This window comes from Oncorhynchus tshawytscha, linkage group LG24, assembly GCF_018296145.1.
Source record: "Oncorhynchus tshawytscha isolate Ot180627B linkage group LG24, Otsh_v2.0, whole genome shotgun sequence".
In the NCBI taxonomy this organism is placed as follows: Eukaryota; Metazoa; Chordata; class Actinopteri; order Salmoniformes; family Salmonidae; genus Oncorhynchus; species Oncorhynchus tshawytscha.
In genome coordinates, this window is record NC_056452.1 from 20,379,946 (window position 1) to 20,406,129 (window position 26,184).

The 26,184-nt window shown below is 41.5% G+C and overlaps 2 protein-coding genes and 1 long non-coding RNA gene across 13 annotated transcripts; 2 read left to right on the forward strand and 1 right to left on the reverse strand.

Annotated features, from left to right (window-relative positions):
• Positions 1-2,310: 2,310 nt before the first annotated feature.
• LOC112223457 (ankyrin repeat domain-containing protein 1) lies at positions 2,311-8,255 on the forward strand. Of its 2 annotated transcripts, none has more exons than XM_024386474.2 (9): positions 2,311-2,416; positions 5,285-5,425; positions 5,705-5,833; positions 6,238-6,345; positions 6,462-6,560; positions 6,735-6,833; positions 7,233-7,331; positions 7,745-7,843; positions 8,086-8,255. In XM_024386474.2, the coding sequence occupies exons 1-9, from the start codon at positions 2,393-2,395 to the stop codon at positions 8,203-8,205; spliced, it is 918 nt and encodes a 305-aa protein (XP_024242242.1). In that variant the 5' UTR covers positions 2,311-2,392; the 3' UTR covers positions 8,206-8,255. The 2 variants fall into 2 exon arrangements, with proteins under 2 accessions (XP_024242242.1, XP_024242243.1); XM_024386475.2 differs by lacking the exon at positions 2,311-2,416 and adding an exon at positions 4,695-4,787.
• Positions 8,256-8,660: 405 nt separating this feature from the next.
• Positions 8,661-13,621, reverse strand: LOC112223458. Of its 10 annotated transcripts, none has more exons than XR_006079821.1 (8): positions 13,498-13,621; positions 12,982-13,038; positions 11,335-12,874; positions 11,168-11,243; positions 9,857-9,962; positions 9,734-9,763; positions 9,386-9,605; positions 8,661-9,155 (listed from the first exon to the last, which is right to left on the reverse strand). It is a non-coding gene; the product is annotated as an uncharacterized LOC112223458 (long non-coding RNA). The 10 variants fall into 10 exon arrangements; XR_006079814.1 differs by adding an exon at positions 13,129-13,184 and having other exon boundaries at positions 11,335-13,038; XR_006079816.1 differs by having other exon boundaries at positions 13,129-13,621.
• An 87-nt stretch (positions 13,622-13,708) lies between these two features.
• LOC112223456 (kinesin-like protein KIF20A) lies at positions 13,709-25,962 on the forward strand. The gene is made up of 27 exons (XM_024386473.2): positions 13,709-13,787; positions 14,061-14,175; positions 14,297-14,386; positions 14,481-14,618; positions 14,724-14,862; positions 15,052-15,236; positions 15,338-15,392; positions 15,538-15,747; positions 15,839-16,022; positions 16,113-16,259; positions 16,364-16,526; positions 16,624-16,842; positions 16,982-17,100; positions 17,196-17,325; positions 17,459-17,663; positions 17,746-17,807; positions 17,913-18,032; positions 18,177-18,327; positions 18,447-19,586; positions 19,700-19,833; positions 19,952-20,113; positions 21,007-21,171; positions 21,939-22,112; positions 24,595-24,660; positions 24,772-24,907; positions 25,015-25,148; positions 25,751-25,962. The coding sequence occupies exons 2-27, from the start codon at positions 14,065-14,067 to the stop codon at positions 25,856-25,858; spliced, it is 4,647 nt and encodes a 1,548-aa protein (XP_024242241.1). The 5' UTR covers positions 13,709-13,787; positions 14,061-14,064; the 3' UTR covers positions 25,859-25,962.
• The last annotated feature ends 222 nt before the right edge of the window (positions 25,963-26,184 follow it).

The following is a 26,184-nucleotide window of genomic DNA, read 5'->3' on the forward strand; positions in this document are numbered from 1 at the left end:
CCCGGCCACTAGGAGCGCCGCCTCTGAATGAGCATTTTCCTGTTTGCTTATGTTGGTATACAGCTCATTGAGTGCGGTCTTAGTGCCAGCATCGGTCTGTGGTGGTATGTAGACAACTACAAAAAATACAGATGAAAACTCTCTAGGTAGATAGTGTGGTCTACAGTTTATCTTGAGATACTCTGCCTCAGGCGAGCAAAACTTTGAGACTTCCTTAGATATCGTGCACCAGCTGTTGTTTACAAATATACATAGACCGTCACCCATTGTCGTACCAAAGGCTGCTGTTCTATCTTGCAGATACAGTGTATAACCCACCAGCTGACTGTTATTCATGTCGTCGTTCAGCCACGACTTGGTGAAACATAAGATATTATAGTTTTTAATGTCCCATTGGTGGGATATGTGCTTTTAGTTTGTCCAATTTATTATCCAGCGATTGTACTTTGGCCAATAGGACCGATGGCAAAGGCAGATTAGCCACTTGTCGGTGGATCCTCAGCAAGGCACCCCAATCTCCTTCCGCGATACCTCTTCCGTCTCTTTCTCCTGCAAATGACCGGGATGAGGGCCTGTTTGGGTGTCTGGAGTACATCCCTTTCATTAAATTATTTGTCGAATTTAAGGTGAGTAATCGCTGTTCTGATGTCCAAAAGCTCTTTTCGGTCATACGAGACGGTAGCAGCGACATTATGTACAAAGCAAATTACAAACAATTCGAAAAAACAAACAAAATAGCATGGTTGGTTAAGAGCCAATAAAATTGCAGCCATCCTCTCCGGCGCCATTAAAACAACGTGCATTTCTTAAGTTACACACAACATACAACACAACTCCATGGCATCATCAAACCACATTCACATGTCCAGACTCCAGAGTAATTTAAAATGTGTGCTGTGCCTCAGATCAAACAAAACTGAATCTCAGTGCTTTCCTCAAGCATTGTTTGAATTCTAAGATGTGCAATCAATCCTACTTATTCAACCGTCCCTGAAATTTGATGAAGATAGCACGGAACAAACTCTGTTTTATCTCAAGGTGGGTGGTGGGTGATCTGACATACCTGGCCCTCTCTAAAGGCACAGAGCAGATGGTATAACCAGTTAAAGGGTCAAGGAATGAGAGGTATTGATATGCAAAGAGACTGGCCCTTCAGCTGTGTTGCATTACAGATTTAGTTTTACAAGAATCCACGTGACACTCTGAGGGGAGGAAAGATGGTCAAGGAGGCAGAACTTCACCCCTGATCCCTGTGCTGGTGGTCTTTTTATGTCTGCCATATTATTTATAGTTTTATTGTCCTATTCAACATTCCCTATCCAAAAAGTATGCCAACCATGCCAGAGATAGGATTGCCACTTCAGCTAGAGTTTAAAGAACATTACCTCATGATAAAGTAATATTTATTGGACAATGTCAGACTTTTCATGTCTGAAAACCTACTTCTGGACTAAAACCTTTTTCAATGGAGATTTTATATTTAAAGTGCTTTTTAGTCCATGTCGAGTAGACTTCATCTGAGTCTGGGGAACCAGCCCTGTCATTCTAAATCCCATTACCACTATGCTGTACGTGTTTAAACTGGAAAACAGAGCACAGTCTTTATTGATTTAAAAACAACCAAACCTTTAAAATAATTCATTTAAATAATTCATAAAATTGCTAACTTTTTAAAAACTTTTTTACTACTTTACTCTGTTTGCTGCAGTCTCTGAGCAAGAGACCTAACAAACTATCCTGCATAAATAGGTTTAATATTATAATTTATTTAGCTTTCGGGTCAAGGGTTTTGTTTCTGTTCTGCTTGCTTGTTATTCCACTCATGCTGTGGCTCATGACTTACAACACTTTTACAACTTGACAACATGAAAATATCTTGTTCACTTGTATGTTGTTCTGAAACTGTATCTCAGTCCTTATGTACGTCGATGTCCTGTCACCCATTTATGTTGATAGCTCACTCCTGCCCGGTTTACATCTTCAACTACCATCAGATAAACATTTTCAAGGAGTGACTTTTTCTTGTAACAAAATAAAGTATTACACAGTTTTTTTTAAATTAAAGAAAATAAACAAAAACACTGAGTGGAGATTAAAGATGAGAAATGCAAAAAAAAACATAACTTGCCAAATGAGGATGGAGGTAAGCAGGAGTGACGTATCTCCCGGTCGTTCCAGCGTTAGGGGTAAGTGATGATGGTGGGATGTGATTGGCTGGATGTAGCAGACAGGCTGTAAAGCAATGTTTTCAAGAGGGCCAACCTCCCCACAGGAGTAAGATTTTGATCTGACGGCACAAGAGATCATATCCCCCTCACCTGTCAATACAGGGCTGAACTGAGAAACTATACTTGCAGGTAGAGGGAGACCCTTGCAGGGACAACTTGAGGCCATGGATCCTGCCACTGCAGAAAATGTAAATATACGGTATTCATATGATCAAACAAACTTTGACAATAATGATGTGCAATGTTGGTTGATGATAAAATGACAAAATGTTGCTTTACAGCCTGTCTAATCAACCAGCATTGCTGTAAAGGTTCTCAACAGTAGCTGTGAGGGGTTTGGTACAAACATGGATTATAATATCTACTGTAATCAAATATGTATACTGATCATATCCATGGCACTACTTGAATGTTGATCTTTAAGCTTTTGGATGTTTTTATATTTGCCTTTCAGTGTTTGTGGGTCTTATGTTTTTCTTTCTAGCCTGGTCAAATTGAATGGTGAACTCCGAGATCAGGCTGGTTTCACCAGGCTAGTTTTATTTTCATCCGCACTTGTTTTCATTATACTACAAATACTGCACAAATATTTGTGAAGTTATTATTATAAGAGTAATCCCATTGGTTTGTGTTACATATTTCAAGTTTTCATTGTGATGTATGGTAGGATTAATGATCACTTGATCAGAGAGCAATTGAGGTGCAACCATATCCACCCACTGCGCTGTAAACACATGTGCAGTTCATGGTATTACATCAACAGGATAGACTATTCAAGTTCCAATCGATGTGAATCAAACAGGCACTTAGATACAAAACAAGAACAGGTGGAGATTCTAAAATGTTCCCAATCATGGAATCTCACTTCAGTGAAAAGTGAAATAACTATTAGGCCTACTGCACAACGTTTTAAGAAAGAAAACTGAGAGTATCTTTGGGAGCAGGTATCGCAACTATTTTTTAAAAAGAGGATGAAGTGCTGTTTGTCCTTTAGAATGAATATGATCTTTAAGAGGCATGCTAGCCCCTGGTATGGTCTTTCCAGACATCGTCAAAGTCCTAATAAAGTAGTCTCTTCTGTGTCAGGGCAAGAGACACATTTTAAATGTAGATGTAATGGTTACGTCTTAATGTTCTGTGTCACTGAGACATATTCTTAGTATAATTAAGGCATGCCCGAATACTGCGCCACCCACATTGCTAAAGATAACATTTATGGTGCTATTTGTCAATTGGACATGGGAATAAGGTAATTGTGACAGGCTGGATTAGTCCGGTGTAACCATTAAAAATGAGCTATGTTTCACTTGTTCATTTTGAGCTCTACAGATTAGTGTGTGCTTGTAAAAATACGACAGCTGTTAAACACGTCCATGTGACTCAGTAGAAAGATGTACAAATGACCTCGACTAACCTGTACCCCCTTCACATGGACTCGGCACCGGTACCCCCTGTATATAGCTTCGTTATTGTTATTTTATTGTGTTATTTATATATTTTTATTACTTTAGTTTATTTAGTAAGTATTTTCTTAACTCTATTTTCTGAAATCTGCGATGTTGGTTAAGGGCTTGTAAGTAAGCATTTCACGGTAAGGATGTATTCGGAGCATGTGACTAATCAAATTTGATTTATCACCGGCTCCAATAAAAATAGTTTAAGGGCAGGAGGCTGCTGAGGGGAGAACGGCTCATAATAATGGCCGGAACTGAGCAAATGGAATGGTATCAACCACATGGAAATCATCTATTTGATACCATTCCATCTATTCCACTCCAGTCATTACCACAAGCCCATTGTCCCCAATTAAGGTGCCACCAACCTCCTGTGAGTTTCAGGTAGTAATAATTGTATTGACCAGTGTAAGTAATGCAATGGTACAGAAATCCAATACGATAAAAACGACACAGAAAATGCAGTCCGTCCGTCCGTCAGTCAGTAGACCCACTGAGAAACAAACAACTCCTCATATCAGTCTGTACATAATATGTCACGGGGTAGTAGAACACAGAACACAAGTCATTGATTTGTATAAATAGATGTTTGGATGCTGTAACCCTACTAAGTCATCTCTTCCTGTCCTGTCTGTGTCGTAGCTGAGGGTTGTAGTTACAGTATGTTCTATGTGGCAGAGGCTACTGGGCCCAGGGCCAGCTGTTGGTGGGAACTACTGTTTGAGGGGGGAGTGGAAGGCCATTACATGACTGGAGCCTTTGGTCACCGTGCATGGCGGCATGTAGTCATAGAGTTGGTTCCGCAATTCAGGTTTCACTTCCATTCCTGGTACTGACTGACAGAGGCGATGGCAGCCAAAGGCATCCGACTCAGTCCCATGGCTTTCTCAGCTCATCCCTTCCTTCTCCCAAACGTGCCAACCGGGCCGTGACAGGAAACCTTGCCCTGTGGCGGAGCCAGGCGAGACACCCGGATTAGAACATGATCTCATTGCTTGCCAGCTTCAAATACATATAAGACGTTGAACTGAGGCCTGCAACCGTAGAACACAGACAGTTGACACTGACCATTGACTGGGGATTTGAGCTGATGGGTATTCAAAGAGTGGGTCTTTATGTCTTTTTCAAATCAAATCAAATTTTATTCATCACATACACATATTTAGCAGATGTTATTGCGGGTGTAGCGAAATGCTTGTGTTCCTAGCTCCGACAGAGGAGTGGTATGTAACAATTCCTCTGGCAATTTTTCGAAAGCTATCTGCTTTCGTTCCACTAGATTTTTATTGTGATCCACAGAATGACCACAGTAGCAAAGAATTTAGGGTTAGAGTCTGCAATTAGGATTTCGGATGTTGGACTGTGTTCATGACGCTGAGCTGCAACCTCAACAACTCTGAGATGAATATTAACTTCTACAGTAACAGTTTGAGAACGATAATCACATGAAGACCGAAATTCTCTGTGAAAAGCCTTCTTACCCCTGCTGTTGGGTGTATTCTACTCACTCCCTCTATCACAGATGCCAATGGGCATGGGGTCACAGGATACAGGATTGTCTCAGTTGCTCACATATTCCTAATACAGTGTTTTGTATTCAAGGTTACCGCCAAAAAATGCAAGCCTGGAGAAGCGGAGTATTCAGAGGGAGAATACGAGACATCAGTTAACCAGGAGAAACAAGATGACCTGCGATCTCACAAGGACAGCCTGGCTAACACGGATGTCCCCTTGAATTTAAATGTAAGTCGAATACTATCGTAGCATCCTTAGTGCAATGCCAGCGATCTTGTTAAGAGGTTCAGCCCTATAATGAGGTATGTTTATGTGTTGAATTGACAGACATAAGGTTGCGGTTTGAATCTTGGTTGGGCAACCCTGTGAATTTGCTGCAGTAGTTTTGGCACAAAAAGAGTAATCATAAAGATCATGGTACCAAGTATTAAATCCCCAGTTGCGAAGCAACTTTATAGGAGGGCAAGATGTATAGCATCTCTCTGCTTGAAATGTTTGATTCTGCAGGTAGACAAATCTGGACATCTGAGGTTAGAGACAATTGATGACCTCCAGAATATTCTGCAACTGAGGAAGTCAAGAAAGAGAGCGAAAAGAGTACAAGTTCGCAAGCCACCACCCCCACCAGAGACTGTGGTAAGACAGGCCTAGTAGTTGAGTAGGATGACTTTAACCATTTGCACATTGTTACAACATTGTATATATACATATTACATTTGTAATGTCTTTATTCTTTCTGAACTTCTGTCAGTGTAATGTTTGCTGTTCATTTTTGTTTGTTTATTTCACTTTTGTATATTATCTACTTCACGCCAATAAAGCCCCTTGAATTGAATTGATAAAGAATCGAATTTGAGAGTTAAGAATAGAGGCAATTAATAAGATTTGACCCAGCATAAGAAGACTGATAACTACTAAGTTAACTACCCCCCCCCAACAAGTCAGACAGGCCCTCTGGGCTAAAAATGGACTAGCCCATCTGGCATTTCTGACAGTCCGCCCCTGGCTACATTCAGCTGAATCACCATCTCTCCTTGCAGCCTTATTATGTGAATGAGGAAGATTTCTTCAAGGCCTGCGAGGAGAACAAACTGCCATTGATCGAAAGGTATCTGGAAAAATCGGGAGATATCAACGCTTGTGACAATGTGAGTGTTTAGACAACACCGACCAAGCTGAAGTTTGCCAATGCACGTCAGCTCAGCTGTGTCATCGTGTGTAATGTATGTTGTAATGCAATGTCCTCCTTCCTATGCCTTTACAGTTCAGACGCACAGGCCTGCACAGAGCTTGCACACAGGGACACGTGGATGTTGTGAAGAGGCTACTGGAGGCTGGAGCTTCAATTGAGTACAAAGACAAGGTACTTTAATGGAAAAGCTCAAAAATAACTGCAGGTCCACAGGAGGCAAGCTCTTGGCAATATATTGCACAGTCTTTGATCCTTTACTGTAAAATCAGTTGGTGTTGATGAGAGAAAGGAACAGAGAAAAACAAGGTGGATTTTTGTATAATCCCATTGGTTGCCTTCATTTAGCTGGATGCTACTGCTGTCCACTCTGCCTGCCGAGGAGGAAGCACGTCTGTGTTAGAACTGCTGCTCAACAAAGACGGCAGCTTCTCTGCCAGGGATAAGGTAAGACTACAGAACACAAAGCTAACATGCCGCTGTGGGTCAGAACACACACAAATATCACTAAATGCATCAGGGCCAATGTAATCTCTCATGACAAACCTGGACCTGAGATTAGGTTCTATGTGATTTATCCTTACAGATCTTAATTTGAGCCAGTTTGTTACAGCTAGGAAATAATGTGGATTATAATTAATTTACATTTTTTGTAGGGGTTGATACATTTTCCAGAAGAGAAAATGAAGTCTGAAATGTCAAAGTGGAAAATAGAAACTTCAGAAGCCTTTAAACCTTAAACACACTACAAGTTTGACATTTCCAAGATTGCAGGAAAGTTATCCTGCAACAGGGTGATCAAATGAAGATCTTACATCTGTAAATGTTTCTTTGTTCATTCATTAGCTCCGCAGCACTCCCCTTCATGTTGCAGTTAGAACCGGTCACTATGAATGTGCTGAACAACTAGTCCACTGTGGAGCTGACGTCAATGCCAAAGACAGGGTGAGTTATTCTCATTCAGTGTGGGAATTAATTTGCTCCGATATATATACATACCTTAGAATCTAATCAGAATTTTAAACTGGGTGGTTCAAGCCATGAATGCTGATTGGCTGACAGCCGTGGTATAGCTGACCGTATACCATGGGTATGACACAAAAATGTGTACTGTTCTAATTACATTGGTAACAAGTTTATAATAGCAATAAGGCACCTTGGGGGTTTGTGGTATATTGCCAATATACCATGGGTAAGGGCTGTATCCAGGCACTCTGTGTTGTACATAAGAACATCCCATAGCTGTGGTATATCGGTAATATACCACACCTCCCCGGGCCTTATTGCTTAACTAAGTATGAAACACCAATGTAATGGGTCTTTAACTATGGTTTTGTTTATTTATATATTTTACACAGGAAGGAGACACTCCCATGCACGATGCAGTGAGACTGAACAGATTCAAAATCATCCAACTACTCCTGCTTCATGGAGCCAATCCAAAACTCAAGAATTGTGTAAGTATTTTACTAACTTACATGCATCATGTAAGTCAGAGAATCATACTAGTGATAGCAAAAGGTGACAGGATTTATCCATGAACACGGGGCCATCTTGTGGTGATGAGTAAGATTTCATCTGAGATCAGAAGAAATACACCCAATATCAAATCACAAGAAAACATCAGTCAAAAGTTATTGCTGTAACATACCACTAACTACTATTGAGATAAATACATCTTTGTTTTTCTCCAACACAGGTGGGAAAGTCAGCATTGGAAAGCACTCTGGAGTGGCAGAGTGGGGCTAAATCAATTCTCAGCAACTTCAAGGATGATGCAAAAACTCCTGTCAAGTCAAGTAAAGTCCTGTTCAATTAAATTGCATTTTATACAGGTCAGAACTCACTCAGAATGAGTAGATAACAGCAAACGATTGATTATTTATCTGTTGATTAAAGACATACAGCCTACAAGGTTTCATCATAGATGAAGAGGCGAAGGGAGAGGATTTACTCAGCCCAAAATCTGTCCGCGCGAGATAAGCCCATCACGCGACTGTCTTGTCAATAGATCATCTTTGGTTTAATTTACGCTAGGCCGACTTCAAGGACCGGAGTCAATTTTTGTGAACTAGCAGAGGTTTGGTCTGGAACTTTGAGCTAACTGCATTTGCTCCCAGGCAGCTTATTGGAAGTCTGAAATGCTAAAGGTTGACAAATGAACTATGAGGGGGGGAAAGAGAAAGTTCAACATTTGGAAAATGTGACTTGCCTTATGACATCAGCATGACTATAGTATACAGTCACATTTTTAGAAAGAAATGACTGAATTGATACATTCTTAATTCCTCTTTAATATAAAAAGATATTCACAAAACAATACTGTTCCGCAGAAAGCAAGCCTGTGGCTTCAACCTGGTTTTGTGGTAGTCAGTGAGAATACAGGATTTAAAAATGCTTGTGTAGTATTAATACACTTCCTGAAGTAACTGCAATGTTTCCACTACATGTTTACCTGTAAATGTATTAAATAGACAGCATTGCCTTTGCTATCTGAATTTGATTCCTTTGTCTAAAAGGAACAAGCATCATCATAGTTGCTAATCCATGACAAACTATATAACCACTGACCATTAGAAAACAGTCACATTAACACAAAGATATTCATAAAAGGGCATTTACATAAACACATTCTCTATTCATCCAAAAGTATTTTACTTTCTACTATGCAGTCTCAATCTTAGCCCTCTGAGGCTGGAACATCCTCCTGTCTCTCAATGGCTGCTCTTTCTTCAGTGTGTACAATACCCAAGGCAGTCTTTCTTGTTTCTGGAATGACAACACAGTACATTAATTGGTTCCCTTGTGCCACAAATTCTGCTTTGAGACTGATCAACATGTAGTAAATATAGTTTAATGACTGTGTTATTTGATAAATTACAAAAAAATAACATTCCATAGATGGTTAAATGGGACAGTGAGTAGCCCAAGTGAAGATAACATTTGTGATTTGACACAACGCATTCAATTGATCGACCAATAAACAGCAGCCTATTCACCTCCATGTAAGTGGACAGCGCGACAGTTGGTGGAGATTGCAGATTTGCCATCTCCTTCGGACAGGCCAAAAACTCATTCAGGATAACAGCACGGACACAGGTTGGCCTCATCACACCTGCATAAGTCTGCACTCTATTCTAGTAGCCTACATCAAGTACTGTAGAAGGTCATGTAAGGATACAAGCTGCCAATGTCGTAGGGTCCCTTCAATTCAAGGGACTGAACAAGGAGGAGGGACACAAAACACATTTACATTAGTAAAGTTCATTTCAGGATGATGTTAACGTGCTCAAGGTTCATATGATTGTCATCTAAGAGGGTAAGACAATATCTCATTTCTATCGTACCTTTTCTGCACCGCTCGTCACAATTACATTCTAATTGAAAGAAAACATTGCGGTTACTTACACACACCGTTTGAAAATGGCAGGTGGATTAACAGGTGAACCGCGATGGGTGTATTTGTTTACCTTTCCTTTGCACATCTCCACGAGACTGATGGAATTTGCGATGGTGTATCTTCTCATGGTGGAGTCTCGGATTGCAGGTGCGTAACTTATTTCAAAGAACACACCTCTTTCAACAAGAATAAGTTACATCACTTTTACTGTATATAAAAAAAGGTATCCACTCCAACCAAAAGAAATAAGTGAGTCACCAAATAAGTTGTTAATTCAAATACTGACAAGTGCCTTGAAAAACTATTCAGACCCCTTGGATACACAAAATACTCTAATGTCAAAGTGGAAGAAAAATTATATTTAGTATATGATATAACTCAAATATAGTTGTTGCATAAGTATTCAGCTCCTCTGAGTCCATACATGTTAGAAACACTTTTGGCATTGATTACAGCTGTGTCTTCTTTGGTAAGTCTATAAGAACTTTTCACACCTGGACTGTGCAATATTTGTCCATTATTCTTTTCATAATTCTTCAAGCTCTGTCAAGATGTTTGGGATCATGGCTACACAGCCATTTTAAATGTCTCCCCATAGATTTTCAAGCAGGTAAGTCAAAACTGTAACTTGGCCAGTCAGGAACATTATTTGGCCTTGTGTTGTAGGTTATAGTTCTTCTGAAAGGTGAATTCAACTCTCAGTCTCTGGTGTAAAGTAGACTGAACCAGGTTTTCCTCTAGGATTTTGCATGTCCATAACGCCACCCAGTTTCTTTTTATCCTAGAAAAACTCACCAATAGTTGCCAATGTCATGCATACTCATAACATGATGCAGCCACCACCATGCTTGAAAATGAGGCAGTTACTCAGTGATGCGTTGGATTTCCCCCAAACGTAAGGCCTTGCATTCAGGCCAAAAAGTGTATTCCTTTGCAATATAACCTTAGTGCCCTTCTTCATGAGGCTTTTGAAATGCTTCCTGGTCTTTGTAGTTGAATCTGTTCTTGAAATTCAATACTTGACTGAGGGATATTACAGATGTATTTATGGGGGACAGAGGAAGGGTTAGTCATTCAAAAATCATGTTAACCCCTATTATTTCACACATAGTCCATGCAACTTAATGTGATTTTTTTTAAGCCACATTTTTATTCCTGAACTAATTTAGGCTAGCCAAAACAAAGGTGATGAATACTGATGCAATGACTATATTGTAGGTATGAATTTATCTAAAAAATATATATATATATAATTCCACTGACAGTACTGTGTGTGTAGATTGTTGACAAAAAAAATCAATTTGAATCCCACTGTAAAAATAAAATGTGAAGAAAACCAAGGGGTGTGAATACTTTTGCAAGGCACTGTATACATACTTACCCCATTTACTGGAGAAGGGCTGTTTTTCTGTCACTGCTACACAGATGATGTCAACATCGAATGTCATGCAAGCTGCCTATTGAAACAAGTAGAACACCAAAATGAGCAGAAGGTTATCCTAACATACATTGTCAGTAGTGGATAATGATGCTGAAAAATGTACTTACATGAAACAACTTCTCTGTTTTAGGATAGACAGCCACTAAGTCATAGGCTTTGTACTCTGCAGTTGGTCTCTGGGAAGGGACAGATGTTATTTGAAGAATCATGCAATATGAATATGAATACAGCAAATGTTTAAACTTCTACTGCACACAGAGTATACAAAACCTTAGGAACACTTGTTCATTCCATGACAGACTGACCAGCTGAAAGACATGATCCCTTATTGATGTCACCTGTTAAATCCACTTAAAATTGGAAGGAAAACAGTCAAAAAGGATTTTTAAGCCTTGAGACATGGATTGTATGTGTGCCATTCAGAGGGTGTATGGGCAAGAAAAGATTTAAGTGCCTTTGAATAAAATATGGTAGTAACAAACTCACTTTTGTACATCGCCTTGGTCCGTACCATTGACCTTATTTTAGCGCCCCAAAAACATAATACTTCCAGATCAATTGTAATGTTAATACCATAGTAAAGCACAATTTCTCCCCTTTCCAACAAAATAAATTACATGACCTTCACGCTGCCCGTTTCTGCATAATTCAAGAAGGCAATGAGCCCCGTCGGGTCTTTTTAAAAATGGCGGGTGGGGAAGCGAAACTAATGCGTGATAGTGAGAAGGAGAGATCACCTGTGGGGAAACGGCCTTTTTTCACTCGATCTGTCCAATTTATCACCTTATCGCCTCTAAAATGTAAATAAAACACTATAAAGAGTTAATATAATGGGTCATTACATACCTATTTGAAGGTCTGTGTCGAATTTGAATCGGGTTTTTAGGGCGGTGCTAAAGTGATCTTCAGAAGTAAACATTGTCTTTTGAGAGTAATGATCGTTTACAGTGACGACGCAAAAAATGACTAGGTATCCCCCTTACCTCCGTCACTGTCCATTTCTTGTTTTTAAACGATGAAAGAAGTGCTACACCTGGTGGAGAGATTGTAAGACAGAAATAGTTGCTTTACGCGTGCTGTACGTTACAGCATGACACGTCATGATGTAACGGAGGGTCAGTTCTCAACTTTTCTCCAATACTATAGAGCCATAAAACCATGTCGATCAACGCTTGAATAGAAACGTAGTTCACACCCCAGATTTTTAAGTCAACACAGTCGCTAAAGTCCCATTAGTTTTCTTCGCAGCCTCTTTTGAATGTCGTGGTTGCACACATTTATACGGAATGGGGTGAGTTTACGTTAGGTGTCAGACGCACCGGTTTGAGTGTCAAGAATTGAAATGATTCTGGGTTTCACACAACAGTTTCCCGTGTGTATCAAGAATGGTTCACCACCCAAATCCAGCCAATTTGATTGTGGGAAGAATTGGAGTCAACATTGGCCATCATTCCTGTGGAACGCTTGACACCTTGTGTAGAGTCCATGCTCTGACGAATTGAGGCTGTTCTATGGGCAAAAGAGGTCGACTCAATATTACAAAAGGTGTTCCTAATGTTTTACACAGTGTATATTGGACTCAAAGTGTGATGGGTCTGAGGCCACAACTGTCAGTCGGTTTAAAACCTTGATTGTTCTGGATTTACCCTGTGCAAAAAAAAAAATATTTAGTTATTATCCCACTGCATGGAGAAATGTGATAGTTATCATCATGAAAAAGTATTACCTTATACATCAACATTACTCCACATTACCTGCACTACGGGTAATGTATCGTACAGCTCTGAGACACATTTTGGTTGGCCAATTCCCTGTAAACATAAGCAAACAAATGTTATTAACAAAGGGGAGGACAGCTCTCTTGACTTGGCGAGTTATAAAACAGGGAACACCGAGCCTACCTGTTTCTTTTATTGCAAATGAACCACATAATTGATGGCAACTGTGGAGTATGCAACTGAAACATGAAAACGTTACAGTACTTGATTAGCAAATCAATCAAGACATCTTTCAGCTAGTTCTGGTCCATCGTACGACGACATATTGAGGGTTGCCTCAAGCGATGAACTAGCGCGTAGACGTTAGCAAAGACGAATCTGAAATTAGTGTTAAGCTTAACAGTTTTGCAAATGAGAAGATAAAAACATAGCTAGTTACGGTGAGCTGCTAGCTAACATAACGTTATCCAGGCAGCCATGGTCTTCTTTATGCATAAAGGTTTGTGCTAGTTAAACAGTTATGCAATTGTGAAAAGGATCAAACATAGTTACGGTGCGCTGCTGTTGCAATAACATTCCGAAGTCGTTTTTTATCGGTTGTGTAGCTAATATTCGAATCCATAAACACAGCCATGTTTCCATGTGTATAATTTTAAACTTGCATGTCGACAGTGAGTTAATTGAAATGCCTTATGGGATATGTCGTTTTTTATATTTCCGCATCCGGTTGTTGCTTGCAGCATGCTGTCTGATTGGTCCAGTTTGAAAATTATACCGGCCAGGTTGTTTGGAACCAGATCGAGAGAACTGCAGATCAATGTTTGTGTGAATAAAAATACACAGTATGTCAGTTATTATAGTATTTCAACGTTTTTATAAGTATAGCTACAAAAGATAGGTGCATAACCTTTGGACTCTCTAAGCCAACGCGTTATGTCATCTTTCCAGTGACGCAACGTTAGTTAGCTAGTTTAGCTAACGGCTAGCCTTTAGCTAGCTTATTCAAATTTTATTTGTCACATACACGTTTAGCAGATGTTATTGTGGGTGTAGCGAAATGCTTTTATCAAAAGTGTAAAGGACATCATAAACAATGTGAAATGTCTGTCTTTTAGAGTGATGGATACGTGTTTGAACAAGAAACCAGAGAAAGTGGGACCGATTGTGGTTGAGGATTTGAGAGAGAATTTGTTTGCTGATTGTTGTGCAATTCCATCTGCTATGCCACAGGTTTGTTTCTTGATGTGACGAGTTAACTTGTTATACTATATAGCTAGATGTAGGAATTTGTTTCATAGCTTCATCTTTTAACTAAATCCCAATAAAATGCTGTCTACTTATCTGCCTACAGGATTCTGTATTATTTGAGAAAGAGCATCTGCGGGCCTACCTCAGGATACGTCCCTTTACCGCAGAAGAGAATGAAAGTGGTGAATCTCAGGTATTTTCCCATGACACACATTCAGTATACTAAGGAGTATTATGATTGATCCGAATACTGTGGTACATACTCCTTTTCCTCCGTTTGAATCTAGGAATGTGTCTCCATGGAGCCACCAGACACCGTTTTACTCAGGGCACCTAGGACCTCTTTATCAACCAGACGACAAACCAGTCACTCAGAAGGTGACAAACCAGTCTCTCAGACAGCCCAACGATTTCAGTTCACCCAGGTAAGGCCTTCGCTGGCTGTTTGATTAGTAGCTATTTGTAAATATTTACTTTTTCTAAGAAATTAGTGTGGACATTTTTCTTTACCCCCCCCCCATCCGTGCCAGGTGTATGGCCCTGACACTACACAGAGGCAGATGTTTGATGGCACAGTGAAACGTCTGGTAAGGGATGTTCTAGAAGGAGGGAATTCTGTTGTCTTCACATATGGAGTCACCAACGCTGGGAAGACATTCACATTACTCGGTCAGAATCTATTGAAACATTATTATTATTATTTAAAACTTTTTTTTTTGCATGTTTCCAATGTGCACTTTGACCTCTGTTTCATACCCGCCGCTCACCACAATGAAACAATTGTGTGACAGATACAGCTTCATGTTAAACACTTTTGGCATTGTGCCTTTTTAACCATTAATCTATTTTTACATCCAGGCCCTGAGAGTGATGGTGGAATTTTGCCAAGGTCGTTGAACGTGATCTTCAACAGCATTGAGGGCAGAGTCTACACGCGGAACGACGTCAAACCACATCGATGCAGAGACTTCACCAGGCTCACAAAGTTCCAGCAGGATGAAGAGACTACAAATAAGCTAAACCTCTTGAGACTGTCAAAGGAGGTGAGGTTTACCAGTAAAACCTCAAGCACAATGCCCACTTTGCTTTCTCTCTGAAATGTACATGAGTCTGACTACTTTCTTTCCATCTTTCTTTTCTTCAGTGTGGTTTTCTGAAAAGTACGATGAGCTCCACTTGCAGGTCAACAATACTGGAGGGTAAGAAACTTTTTTCAGGCTTTGAATATTTTAAGTACAGCAGCTATGTATTTTGAGAATTTCTTGATACTCAATTTGACACCAAATAAACACTTTAATTGACACTGTTGTTATATCAATGTAAGATTTGTTGTCTGATTGACAGGTTCTTCCTTAAGCGATGTCAGTGATCAGGGGGAAGGAGACAGGTTCTGCTTGGATGTGGACTCCCACACTAAATACTCTGTGTGGGTGTCCTTCTGTGAAATCTACAATGAGAATATCCACGACCTACTGGAGCCCATTCCTAATGGCTCACATAGGAGAACCTTCCTTCGGCTGTCCCAGGACATCAATGGCAACACCTTTGTGAAAGGTAATATCCCTTTGATTGAATATGTGAGGTATTAGTCTAGATGCTATGGGATTTCAGTTCATACAGAACATACACATGGTTTCTCTTGTAGCTCTAAAGTGGGTTCAAGTAAACAATTTCGAGGAGGCGTACAAAATCGTGAAGATCGGAAAGAAGAACCAGAGTTTCTCCTGCACGAAGCTCAACAACGTCTCCAGCAGAAGCCATAGCATATTCTCCATTCGGATCTTGCGTATTGAAGATGTTGGTGTACCCAGAGTCCACACAATTAGCGAGTACGTGACCAAGTTATTCAGTGTTTTTTTCCCCCCTTGCTCTTCTCCAGTTTGTCCTGTTTTTATTCATGGTTGTGTGTTATGTCTAAGGTTGTCGTTGTGTGATCTGGCTGGATCGGAGAGATGTGGAAGGACTCAGAATAAAGGAGTGCAGCTAAAAGAGGCTGGCAACATCAACACCTCATTGCTGATTCTGGGCAAATGCATCAACACTCTGAGGCTCAACCAGCAAGCCAAGTGAGTATTTGACCTGTATAGAGATGAATGCTTTTACACACACTGACTGCGTGTTTGTTTCTAATAAACCAATATAATGCTCCTTTTATGTACATATCTTCCAGGTTCCGACAACATGTGCCCTTCAGAGAGAGCAAGCTCACACACTACCTCCAGGGCTTTTTCTCTGGTAGAGGGAAAGCCTGCATGATCGTCAACATCAACCAATGCGCCTCCATGTACGACGAGACGCTCAACGTCCTCAAGTTCTCCGCTGTCGCCCAAAAGGTCAGTCGGTGGAGCTTTATAAGGAAGCGTAAGCTTGTGGTTGGTAATATAGGTGGGGAAAAATGCTCATTTATCTTATTTCTTTATGGTCTCTCAGGTGGTGGTCCTCAATATCAAACCAGTCCTTGCCATTGCCCCAAAGATATCTGCCAGAGAGGTGTCCCTCATCATCAACAATGCTGACTGCAAAGACCTATGGAGTAGGAGGAAGAGCTCCATGGTGGCTTGGGAAACCACTCTGGAGGATTTACAGGAAGATGAGGATGATGAAGAGGAAAGTTGTGATGAGGGAATGGCAGAGGAAACCATTCTTGAGGTGAGAGAAGAGGACAAGATGGCACTTGAGGACTTCAGCAATGTATGTTTTGTCAATATTCAATATGTTGTGATACTAATTAATTTTCACTGACTGTTAAATATTGATTTTGTTGTGTATTTTAATTGCTCTGGTGGAGGAACTAAAGGAGAAGCTTCTGAAGGAGGAAGCTGAGAAATTGGCTTTGGAGTCTCACATCCGTGAAGAGGTCACCATCGAGTTCATGGAGCTATTCTCCAAAATGGAAAGTGATTACAAGTAAGTAGTCAATGCATTTCTCTCTCTTTAAAAGAGCTGTCAATCTTAGCTGTTGTCTGTAGATGCATTAACTGAACAATGTTTTTGTCTTGCAGCGAGCGTCTTGCGAAAGAGAGGGAGATCAGCGAGGACCGAGTGGACAAGAGGTTGGAAATCCTGAAAAATTTAGTCGGCAAGAGTGTCAGCGAGTATGCAAGTGTCTCTTGTGACAAGGAAACAACAAAGGTAAGTCTCATTCCGATCACAGGTCATAATATCAGATCTGGCAGAAAATACAACTTCGCCACTAACATCCTTACCTGTTCTTGTTTGAATAGCATGATTCATTTAGTTCTGATATCTTTGTTTTCCATCACAGGAGGATAAGGTAGGGCTCTTGGAGGGGATCGTTGACACTATGCGAGACGACCTGGCTAGAATCAGGAGGGATGCGGAGGCTGCACAGACCTGCCTGGTGGACCTGCCTGAGTCTCCTGGCACTGTGGCCAGCCTGATGAAGCAAGTGGACGACTTATCAGAAGAGCTCCTCAAGACCCAACAGCAACTCAAACTCAAAACCAATAGTATGTATAATGTGTCTCACTGGGATTTGATCATGATAAATAATATGTATTTAGCTCAAGTGTGTTTTCCTTCTGTTTACAGAAATGGCCGAAATGAGCATTGAAATGAAAACAGTGTGCGGACAGCTGGAGGAAGTGAAGGAGGTAAGCCTGGCTTGATATTGATGCCTGATGTCTTTTGTTGCATATGAGCACTGAATGAAAGGTTGGGTTAGACTTGATGGTTTTCCATATTTTGATTGCATGCAGAATTTGGAATCTCAGACGCAGAATTTTGAGGCCTTAATGGAAACCTGCCATGAGAAAGACCATATGATAACCAAGCTGCAGGAAGCAATGGACCAGAATAGTGAGGCTTCAACTAGGGATGTAAGTAAATTATTTCATACTTGCACCTGCATTAATGGCATATGTGGGGTTGCTTTGTTATCAGTTGAAGTGTATGTAGTATGATCCATCACAGAACCTCTGTATATGATAATATGCATTCCCTTTCACTGTTTTTGTCAACAGAGGGCCTTGGTTGACTCCACCAAGGAGGAGATCCTGAGCTTGAAACAGAATTGTAAATGTATGAACCGGGACAGTCCCAGTTCTGAGGAGGGCAGAAAACGCCGTGCAGATGTCCTGGAAGACCTTGATGATCAGCCTGCCCTGAAGAAAGGTAGTGTCCCCCCCAAACACATGAAAAGGGTTTCATCTTGTATCAGGCTAATAGTCCGTATGTTTCCATTTGCTTATAGAGTTCTGTATCTGTCTGACCTTCTCCTTTACTCTCTCCAGGGAGTCTTGAGGTCGAGCGTCTCATTCTGGCAGATGAGTTGGAGAAACTCCAGGTGGTATGTCGCCAAAAAGACATGACCATTTCACAGTTAAAAGAAGAAAACGAGGCGACGGTTCAGAAGTTGGAGACGGCCAAAGGAGAGATAAAAAGAAAGAACGAAGTCGCTGAAGAGCTCAAACGTGAGAGGGTTTCGTTCGAACAGACTGTCCAGAAGCTCAGCGATGATCTGGAGGAGCAGACTGATTGTTGTGAAGCTGTTATGGCCTCGCTGGAGAAAGAGAGGAAAGAGACAGCCAGGCTCTCCAAAGACGACAAAGCTCTTGTCAACGGCATCTTCCAGCTCCAGCAGACATCATTGAAAGTGGAGTCTTCGGTGAAAACTCTCCAAACAGAACTTACCGAACAGATTGAGAAGTCCGCCAAGCTTCCAGAGGAGCTAGAAGCAGCCAGAGCACTCTCGAAGGGTCTTAAAGACAAATCCAACCAAAAATACCAAACCATTGAATCCTTGACTTTGGAAACAGAACGACTCCGGAAGGATGCGGAGGAACTGAAGGTCTCTTCTGCACAGAGGAACAACTCCAAGTTCCATGACGCCATAGATGCCATGAAGAGGCAGTGTGAGATCGTGGTGGAGAAGTCTGTTCAGAAGAGCCAGCGGATAGCTGACCTGGAGCAGGAGCTCAACCAGGTCAGAGAGCAGCTCTCTGGACAGGAGGAACTCTGCAACCAGCTGGAGACACAGTGGTCGGAGGCCCAATTCAACCTACAAGGCTACGAATTAGAGAACGGGGCTTACAACGAAATTATGAAGAGTTACACTGACCTCAAAAAGGTGTCAGGCCACCAGAAGGAGCAGATCGTGGACCTGGAGGTGCAGGTGCAGGCCTCTGGAGGCAGCTCTGAGAGGGTTGCAGAGTTGGAGAAGCAGCTGGCTGAGATGGAGGCCCAGTGCAGAGCTCTGCAAGAGAGACTAGAAGAGGCTCAACGGAAACTGGAGGAGGTGGAGAGTCATGGAAAGTCCAAGGAAAAGGTGATTGAAGACATGCGTCTTGCACTGACAGAGCAGGAGAGGACACAGACCGAACAAGAGCAGATTCTGGAAGCCAAGGTGAAAGAGATTGAGGCTTTAAGTGAAGGTGAGTGGTCACACACTTTTTGTAGAATCCCACCCCTCCATTGATTTCAACATGTATCTTCATTCAGAAACATTAAGTGGATTTGTCTGGAATGTCTCAATTTTGGATTTAAGAGCTGACAAGTTTGAAGGGTGGCTGCCTACAGAAAAACACAAACGGTGCCAAGTCCTCTCATGTCCTCAACGACTGTCCCGGCCAGTGCGAGAACGTGAAGTGGGAATGTCAACGGACCGAAGAGAGCTTGAGGGTAAGATCAGTACTCGACGTCCCTCCTGAAACTCCAGCCATTTACGTTTCTGTCTGAGATGGGACGGTGTACGCACACGTGGTGAGGAAAGTAACCATTCCTTTTGATATCCTCCTAGCTGTCTAATGAACAGTATGAGTCGGAGAGGTGGCTTGAAGAGAAGGCCATTCTGATGAAGGTAGCCAATGGGCCAGAGGAGGAGAAGAGTCCGTGCCTGGCCCTGGAGTTCTTGGGAGGGTGTTCAGAAGAGCTCCGCTGTGGGCAGCTGCAGACTGAAGAGGTAAATGGGATCATTCTGACTCTGAATAATGAACGCATTCGAACTGCTGGGCTTGTAATGGCGTCTCTGGGTCAAAAGCAGTACTTAACAGAGTTTGAGTGCAGCGGGAACTTCCTTTAATGAAATGAGTACAGAATAAGGTCACAGAAATAGCATTTTGGAGTTTCTGTGACAGTCTAGTTTTTTTTGGAAACCTTTTACCTCATCACTTATATTCAAGTCGCTTTTTTGTAGTTTTTTTAATCCTCAATTTGGTGTTATCCAATTGGTGGTTAGTCTTGTTCCATCGCTGCAACTCGTGTACGGTACGGACTCGGGAGAGGCGGAGGTCGAGAGCCGTGCGTCCTCCGAATCACAACCCAACCAAGCCGCACTGCTTCTTGACACAACGCACGTTTAGCCCGGTGGCCAGCCGCACCAATGTGTCGGAGGAAACACCGTACACTTGGCGACCGTGTCAGCGTGCATTCGCCCGGCCTGCCACGGAGTTTGCTAGAGTGCGATGGGACAAGGACATGCTTGCCGGCCAAACCCTCCCCTAACCCGGGCGACTCTGGGCCAATTGTACGTCGCCTCGTGGGTCTCCCGGTGGGTCTCCCGGCTCCCTGCGACACAGCCTGGTATCGAGCCAGGATCTGTAGTGACACAGCTAGCCCTGCGATGCCTTAGACCGCTGCACCACTCGGGAGGCCCTAGTCTCATGATCTTCGATCCATCTGATGTAGTGTAGAGACCTCTTCAGCAGAATATTACCAGCCTATGTCTTATCACATTCTTCCAATGAAATGATATGTAATTGCAGGGAAAGCTGGTGCAAGTTCAGACAGGCGCAATTGACAGTATGTCTCACCATAAGGACTGTCGGCGTCTAATACTAATAGTTCTGTTTTCAGGAGACCTTGCCAAAGCAGCCCTCTGAGAAAGAAGAGATCAGGGAGGAGAGTGGCTCTCTGGTGGAGGCCCTCAAATTAGAGATGCAGAAACTCCAGGAGAGGAAAGCAGACAAAGAGCGAGAACTCAGGGAGCTCAACGAGCACGCCAACTTCCAAACACAAGAGGTCAGTATAGATCAGAGAATCATTGGGCTGCTTCCCATTCTGAGTGGTTGACTGTTTCCTTGTCATTTTTCAGCCACAACATCAGGGATAGACTCATACAGGGCCTAAATGTAACTTTTTGGTCCACCAGACACTTTGGCAGGTAGATTTTCTTCTTCTTTTTTTTTTTTTTTACCTTACTGTGAAATGACGACTGAAAATAAAAATGTAATCTGAAAGTAACACGATATTTACAAAACAATAACGAGGCTATATACAGGGGTGCCAGTACCGAGTCAATGTGCGTGGGTAGAGGTTAGTCGAGGTCATTTATAAAGTGACTATGAATAGTTAATAAACAACGAGTAGTAGCAGTGTAAAAACACTGGGGGGTGTGTCAATGTAAATAGTCCAGGTAGCTTTTTGATTAATTGTTCCTTTAGTCCTAGTCTCAGCGCTTCACGTGCGTAAGCACAGCCCCCAGCCAGGCAGTGTTGCAGCGCAGAAATACTTTGAAAACAGCTACTGCAGCATTTATTTTGCTATAAATGTGATCATACTTGACTTTTTATTCACATATGCGAGTGAAATGCTCACAATGTGGAGCCCTGACCACCCACCAACATTGGCTGGTGAAGTAGACATCTTACCTGATAATTCAAAAATCTCCCAGCATTTGGCAGGTGTTCATTTTAGCCCCTGGACTCATCCAAATATGGGTGTAAAAAGAACATTCCTATTTTATATTTTGTGGTCTGTGTATAATGTTGGCCTGTCTGTCTGGGCAGGAACTGGACTTCTCGGAGGTGTCCACAGACGGCAGCCGAGAGCATCGCTTCCCCAAACCAGAGCTGGAGATCCAATTCACCACTCTGCAACCCAACAAGCTGAACATCCGGAGGCAAGGAGAGGACAAAATCACCCGCTCAGCCTGGAAGAGAAAAAGCAACGAGATGGAGAAGGTACAGATCAAAGTGTGTGTTTGATAACATATAGAATATCTGAAAATAAGGTCCAGTAGATCTCAAGTTAATTTGACTGAAAACCATAACATTGCATATCTCTTGAATCTCATTATACTTCCTCAAAATGTTAGACATGGAAAGCCTGGGGTTGACCTGCATTTTTTATTTTGTTTGTGCTTGTGCATGTGAGAGGATGAGAACATCTCAACAGACTGGGTATTACCCAGCAGAACCCAGCCCTTCCAGAGAGCAAGCAGCAGATGCACAACAAACACGACAGTGACCGCGTTTACATACACACAGTATTCCAGATAGTTGCTCATCCCGGTTAAGGTCTTATTCAGGATAAGGTGTTAACGTGCATCTACTCTTACAGCATCCTCTCTTCCTGGTTTCCAAACAGGTTTATAAAAACAACAACTTAACCACCTACATCAGGGGTGTCGAACGTATAGCAAGATCTGACCCGTGCGTGGGTCCAATCCGGCCCGTGGGTAGTTTGAGAAAAAAATGACAAGAACCAAACTGAAACTGTGTAGGAATGATAATGGACCTGCATTCGTACAGTTTTTTTTTGTCCAGCTCGCTAATAATCACTGAAACAAAAGCTACAACAAAAACAAACGTTTTGATGGATAGGAAATATAACCAATTTTCCATGCGGCCCTACGGACCTCGTTGAAGAACGAATGCGGGTCTCCCTTGGCAAAATTAGTTTGACACCCCTGGCCTACATCGTAAACAAAACAACGCATCATACGAGAAGTTATTACATCACTAAGCTGTCACTACAAATCTACAATATAAAATGTACAGTATTACAATGTGTTTGTGGTTTTACAGTCCGTGTTGTGCCATGAGGTGTTTTATCCGTGTTTATAAATCTGATTTTACTGCTAGCTTGAGTTACTTGATGTGGAAGAGTTCCATGTAGTCTATAGTTAGAAACCTGCAGTTTCCCTTGTCATTACTTGATGATCTAGAATACAAAATAAAGCCTTGCTCACCAGAATGATGTCATAAATCAATACAATGAATGCATCAACAATCTAGTTGACATCGGTAAAGTTGTCTTTCATTTCTGTTTAGGTGCCGGGGAGATGTTTCCGTGCAAAAATGTTGAAATGACATCCGTTTGTTTTAAGGAAATGAAAAGCTGTGAACTATTTGGGATGTTTCTGGTAGTATTTCAGTTCGTCTTCGACTCTGTGGTTGAAAGTTTTTATTTTATTTTTTAAGTCAGCTTTTATGACGGTAACATTTTTTTTGCCTATACAATACAGTCCCTAAGCGTGCATTTGCATTTTCTCACGGTATTTCTCAAATTAACATTTGTTCTCAAATTAACATTTGTTCTCTAATTTTACTGCAAGAAGCACTTCATTCTGCAGGAGTTAATATTATCAGAGGCATACAGTCCGTTCCGTTCCACATTAGTTACTATTCCAACTATTACTGTTTCTATCTGAACTTCAAAAGGTGGTACTATGTGATACTTAGACTGCTGAAAAAAAGCTGACTGGATAAGATGTTCACATGCCACAGTATCCCGTCGAAGATCAGCATTTCCCTAGCATCTTATTCGGGTTTCTCAAAACCAGGATACAAGCTTATTTGGGTTATTTTAAACAGGATATGATGTTTATATGCGTTGACTCAAACGGAATACTTGCGTATCCTGAATAATAATGGGATATTGGTGTGCATGTAAACCTGGTCAATGTCTCTCCTCTCTCGCTAAACTGAGAAACTACCTAAAAGCACCCTTCTCTGTTCAGCAGGATTGAATTGTGCCAAAGAAGCAAGAGTAATGCCAACAGATAATGGATTTATAAACAGTTGTGAGAACCTGGAAAACTACAGGCGCAATCCCTTGAGTCCCTTCACATTCCAGTCTCGTGACAGATTGGATAGTATTTCAAGGTCCTGGTTAAAATTCCTACTTTAAGTTATTTTGGAAAAAAGTATAAGCGCAATTCCACGGTAACTGAATGATGCTGAGACTTTTCACTTTAAAATGTAAAAAAATAAAATAATGTTTTACCTTTCTTTAACTAGGCAAGTCAGTTAAGAACAAATTCTTATTTACAATGACGGCCTACACCGGCCAAACTCGAACGACACTGGGCCAATTTTGCGCCACCCTATGGGAATCCCAATCACGGCCGGTTGTGATACAGCCTGGATTCAAACCAGGTTGTCTGTAGTGAAGCCTCTAGCACTGAAATGCAGTGTCTTAGACCACTGCGCCACTTGGGAGCCCAAGTGTGGGTCAAATGTATGTCAAACAATTGAATTGCCCATAACACAGATTTAACCAGATCGCTTTGAAATTAAGATCTCAATTATGCTATACATTCATCAAAGGACTGCATCATTCTGACTTGATTGCCTGACGAATTGAGCCCTTCATTGTAATACAACTATGTGTGTGTGTGTGTCCTCTCACAAATTCTAAAATGGTCTCTCTGTGCTTCAGGATCCTGTGGAAAGTGAAAACAAAAAGAATATAAAGTTGAGGAGGGACAACAGAGTGAACATACAGGTAAGAAGAGAATCTAGTCAAACATTTAAATATGTTACAACTTTGATCTTCGTCATAACTCATTTGAAAGCCACTAGTAAAGGTTAACCTGTGTGTACGTCATGTCAACAGTCGCCGACCGTGCTCTGTGTAAAAGCAGACCAGAAGAAGCAACAGACCCCAGCAAGTCTGAAATGCAAAAAGGATGGAACCCTCCAGAAGATTGGAGGTTTCATCCAGAGTTCCCCGAGTCTGCTCGGAAGCAAAGGTTAGCAAGACTTGGCTGTCCTCCTTCACTGTTGTCAGTGTACTGCACACACATCAGACATTCTGCCAAAATGTTATTCTATTTTATCACGGTCTATCTCTCCATAGCGAAGACAATTATGGGGATTGTAAGTGGAAGACCTACAGAGCGAGAGAAAGACACAGCAGTGAAACCGAAGAGGACCAAGAGGAAACTGTACAAGACCGACATCTCCTCCCCTTTGGACATCCCGTCTCATCTGGTGAGTGACAACTGAGTGGGACTTGGCCTCCGAAGCCCGGGCTTTTCACGTTCTGTTTGAAAGCCTGGGAAAGTTCTCCTCAGACGACGATAAAAGGGACTAGAATATGGTGGAGTGTAGATGGGAACTAGTGACATGTAGCCGCTTAATAAATATTTAATGTAGGTAGAGCACCAAACAGGTTGTGCTTAAAAAAATATTCCCCACTTGCAAACAGCTAGCTAGCATAAGATACAAATAAGTAACACTGCATCGGCTTCTAAAACTCTGCCTGACATGGTAGGAAATGCAGACAAACAAAGGAAAAACAAGGAAATGCCTCTCCCGAGGGGAAATGTAATAGCTAATCAAATGCGAGCATTAACAGCCAGGGTTTCCATTCAAATGCAAAATACACGTTTTCTAATATTCGTGTCAACAAGACAAGATTTGGAAGGATGGCCTCGCGAGACTAGGTGGGACTTGGATAGTTTGCTCTTTTAATGTGAAAATATTAAAAAGATCAATTGGACATGGATTGTGTCAAATCTTTATCTATTTAGGTGGTATTAACAAACCACTGGTGTGAGCTAACATTGGGGGGTCTTGTTCTTATGTTGCAGATCCTTGGTCTTGATCAAGATGAGAGAAAGCAACCGTCTCATTATCAAGAGGCAGCTACGGTTGAGAACAGCAAGGAAATTATTACAAACTTGGTCCAAAGTGTCTGAGAGTTTATTTCTTACTCTCTCATATACATACATGCATACATGCATGCATACACACATACATACATACATACATACATACATACATACATACATACATACATACATACATACAGTGGGGCAAAAAAGTATTTAGTCAGCCACCAATTGTGCAAATTCTCCCACTTAAAAAGATGAGAGAGGCCTGTAATTTTCATCATAGGTACACTTCAACTATGACAGACAAAATGAGAAAACATTTCCAGAAAATCACATTGTAGGATTTTTAATGAATTTATTTGCAAATTATGGTGGAAAATAAGTATTTGGTCAATAACAAAAGTTTATCT

Coding starts and splice junctions, on each gene's coding strand:
- LOC112223457 (XM_024386474.2), top strand. CDS start 2,393: ATGGATCCTGCCACTGCAGAAAAT. Junction 2,417..5,284: donor ATCCTGCCACTGCAGAAAAT/GTAAATATACGG, acceptor TTTGTATTCAAG/GTTACCGCCAAAAAATGCAA. Junction 6,561..6,734: donor CAATTGAGTACAAAGACAAG/GTACTTTAATGG, acceptor GCCTTCATTTAG/CTGGATGCTACTGCTGTCCA.
- LOC112223456 (XM_024386473.2), top strand. CDS start 14,065: ATGGATACGTGTTTGAACAAGAAACCAGAGAAAGTGGGACCGATTGTG. Junction 16,023..16,112: donor AGAGTCCACACAATTAGCGA/GTACGTGACCAA, acceptor GTTATGTCTAAG/GTTGTCGTTGTGTGATCTGG. Junction 17,101..17,195: donor AAAATGGAAAGTGATTACAA/GTAAGTAGTCAA, acceptor TTTGTCTTGCAG/CGAGCGTCTTGCGAAAGAGA.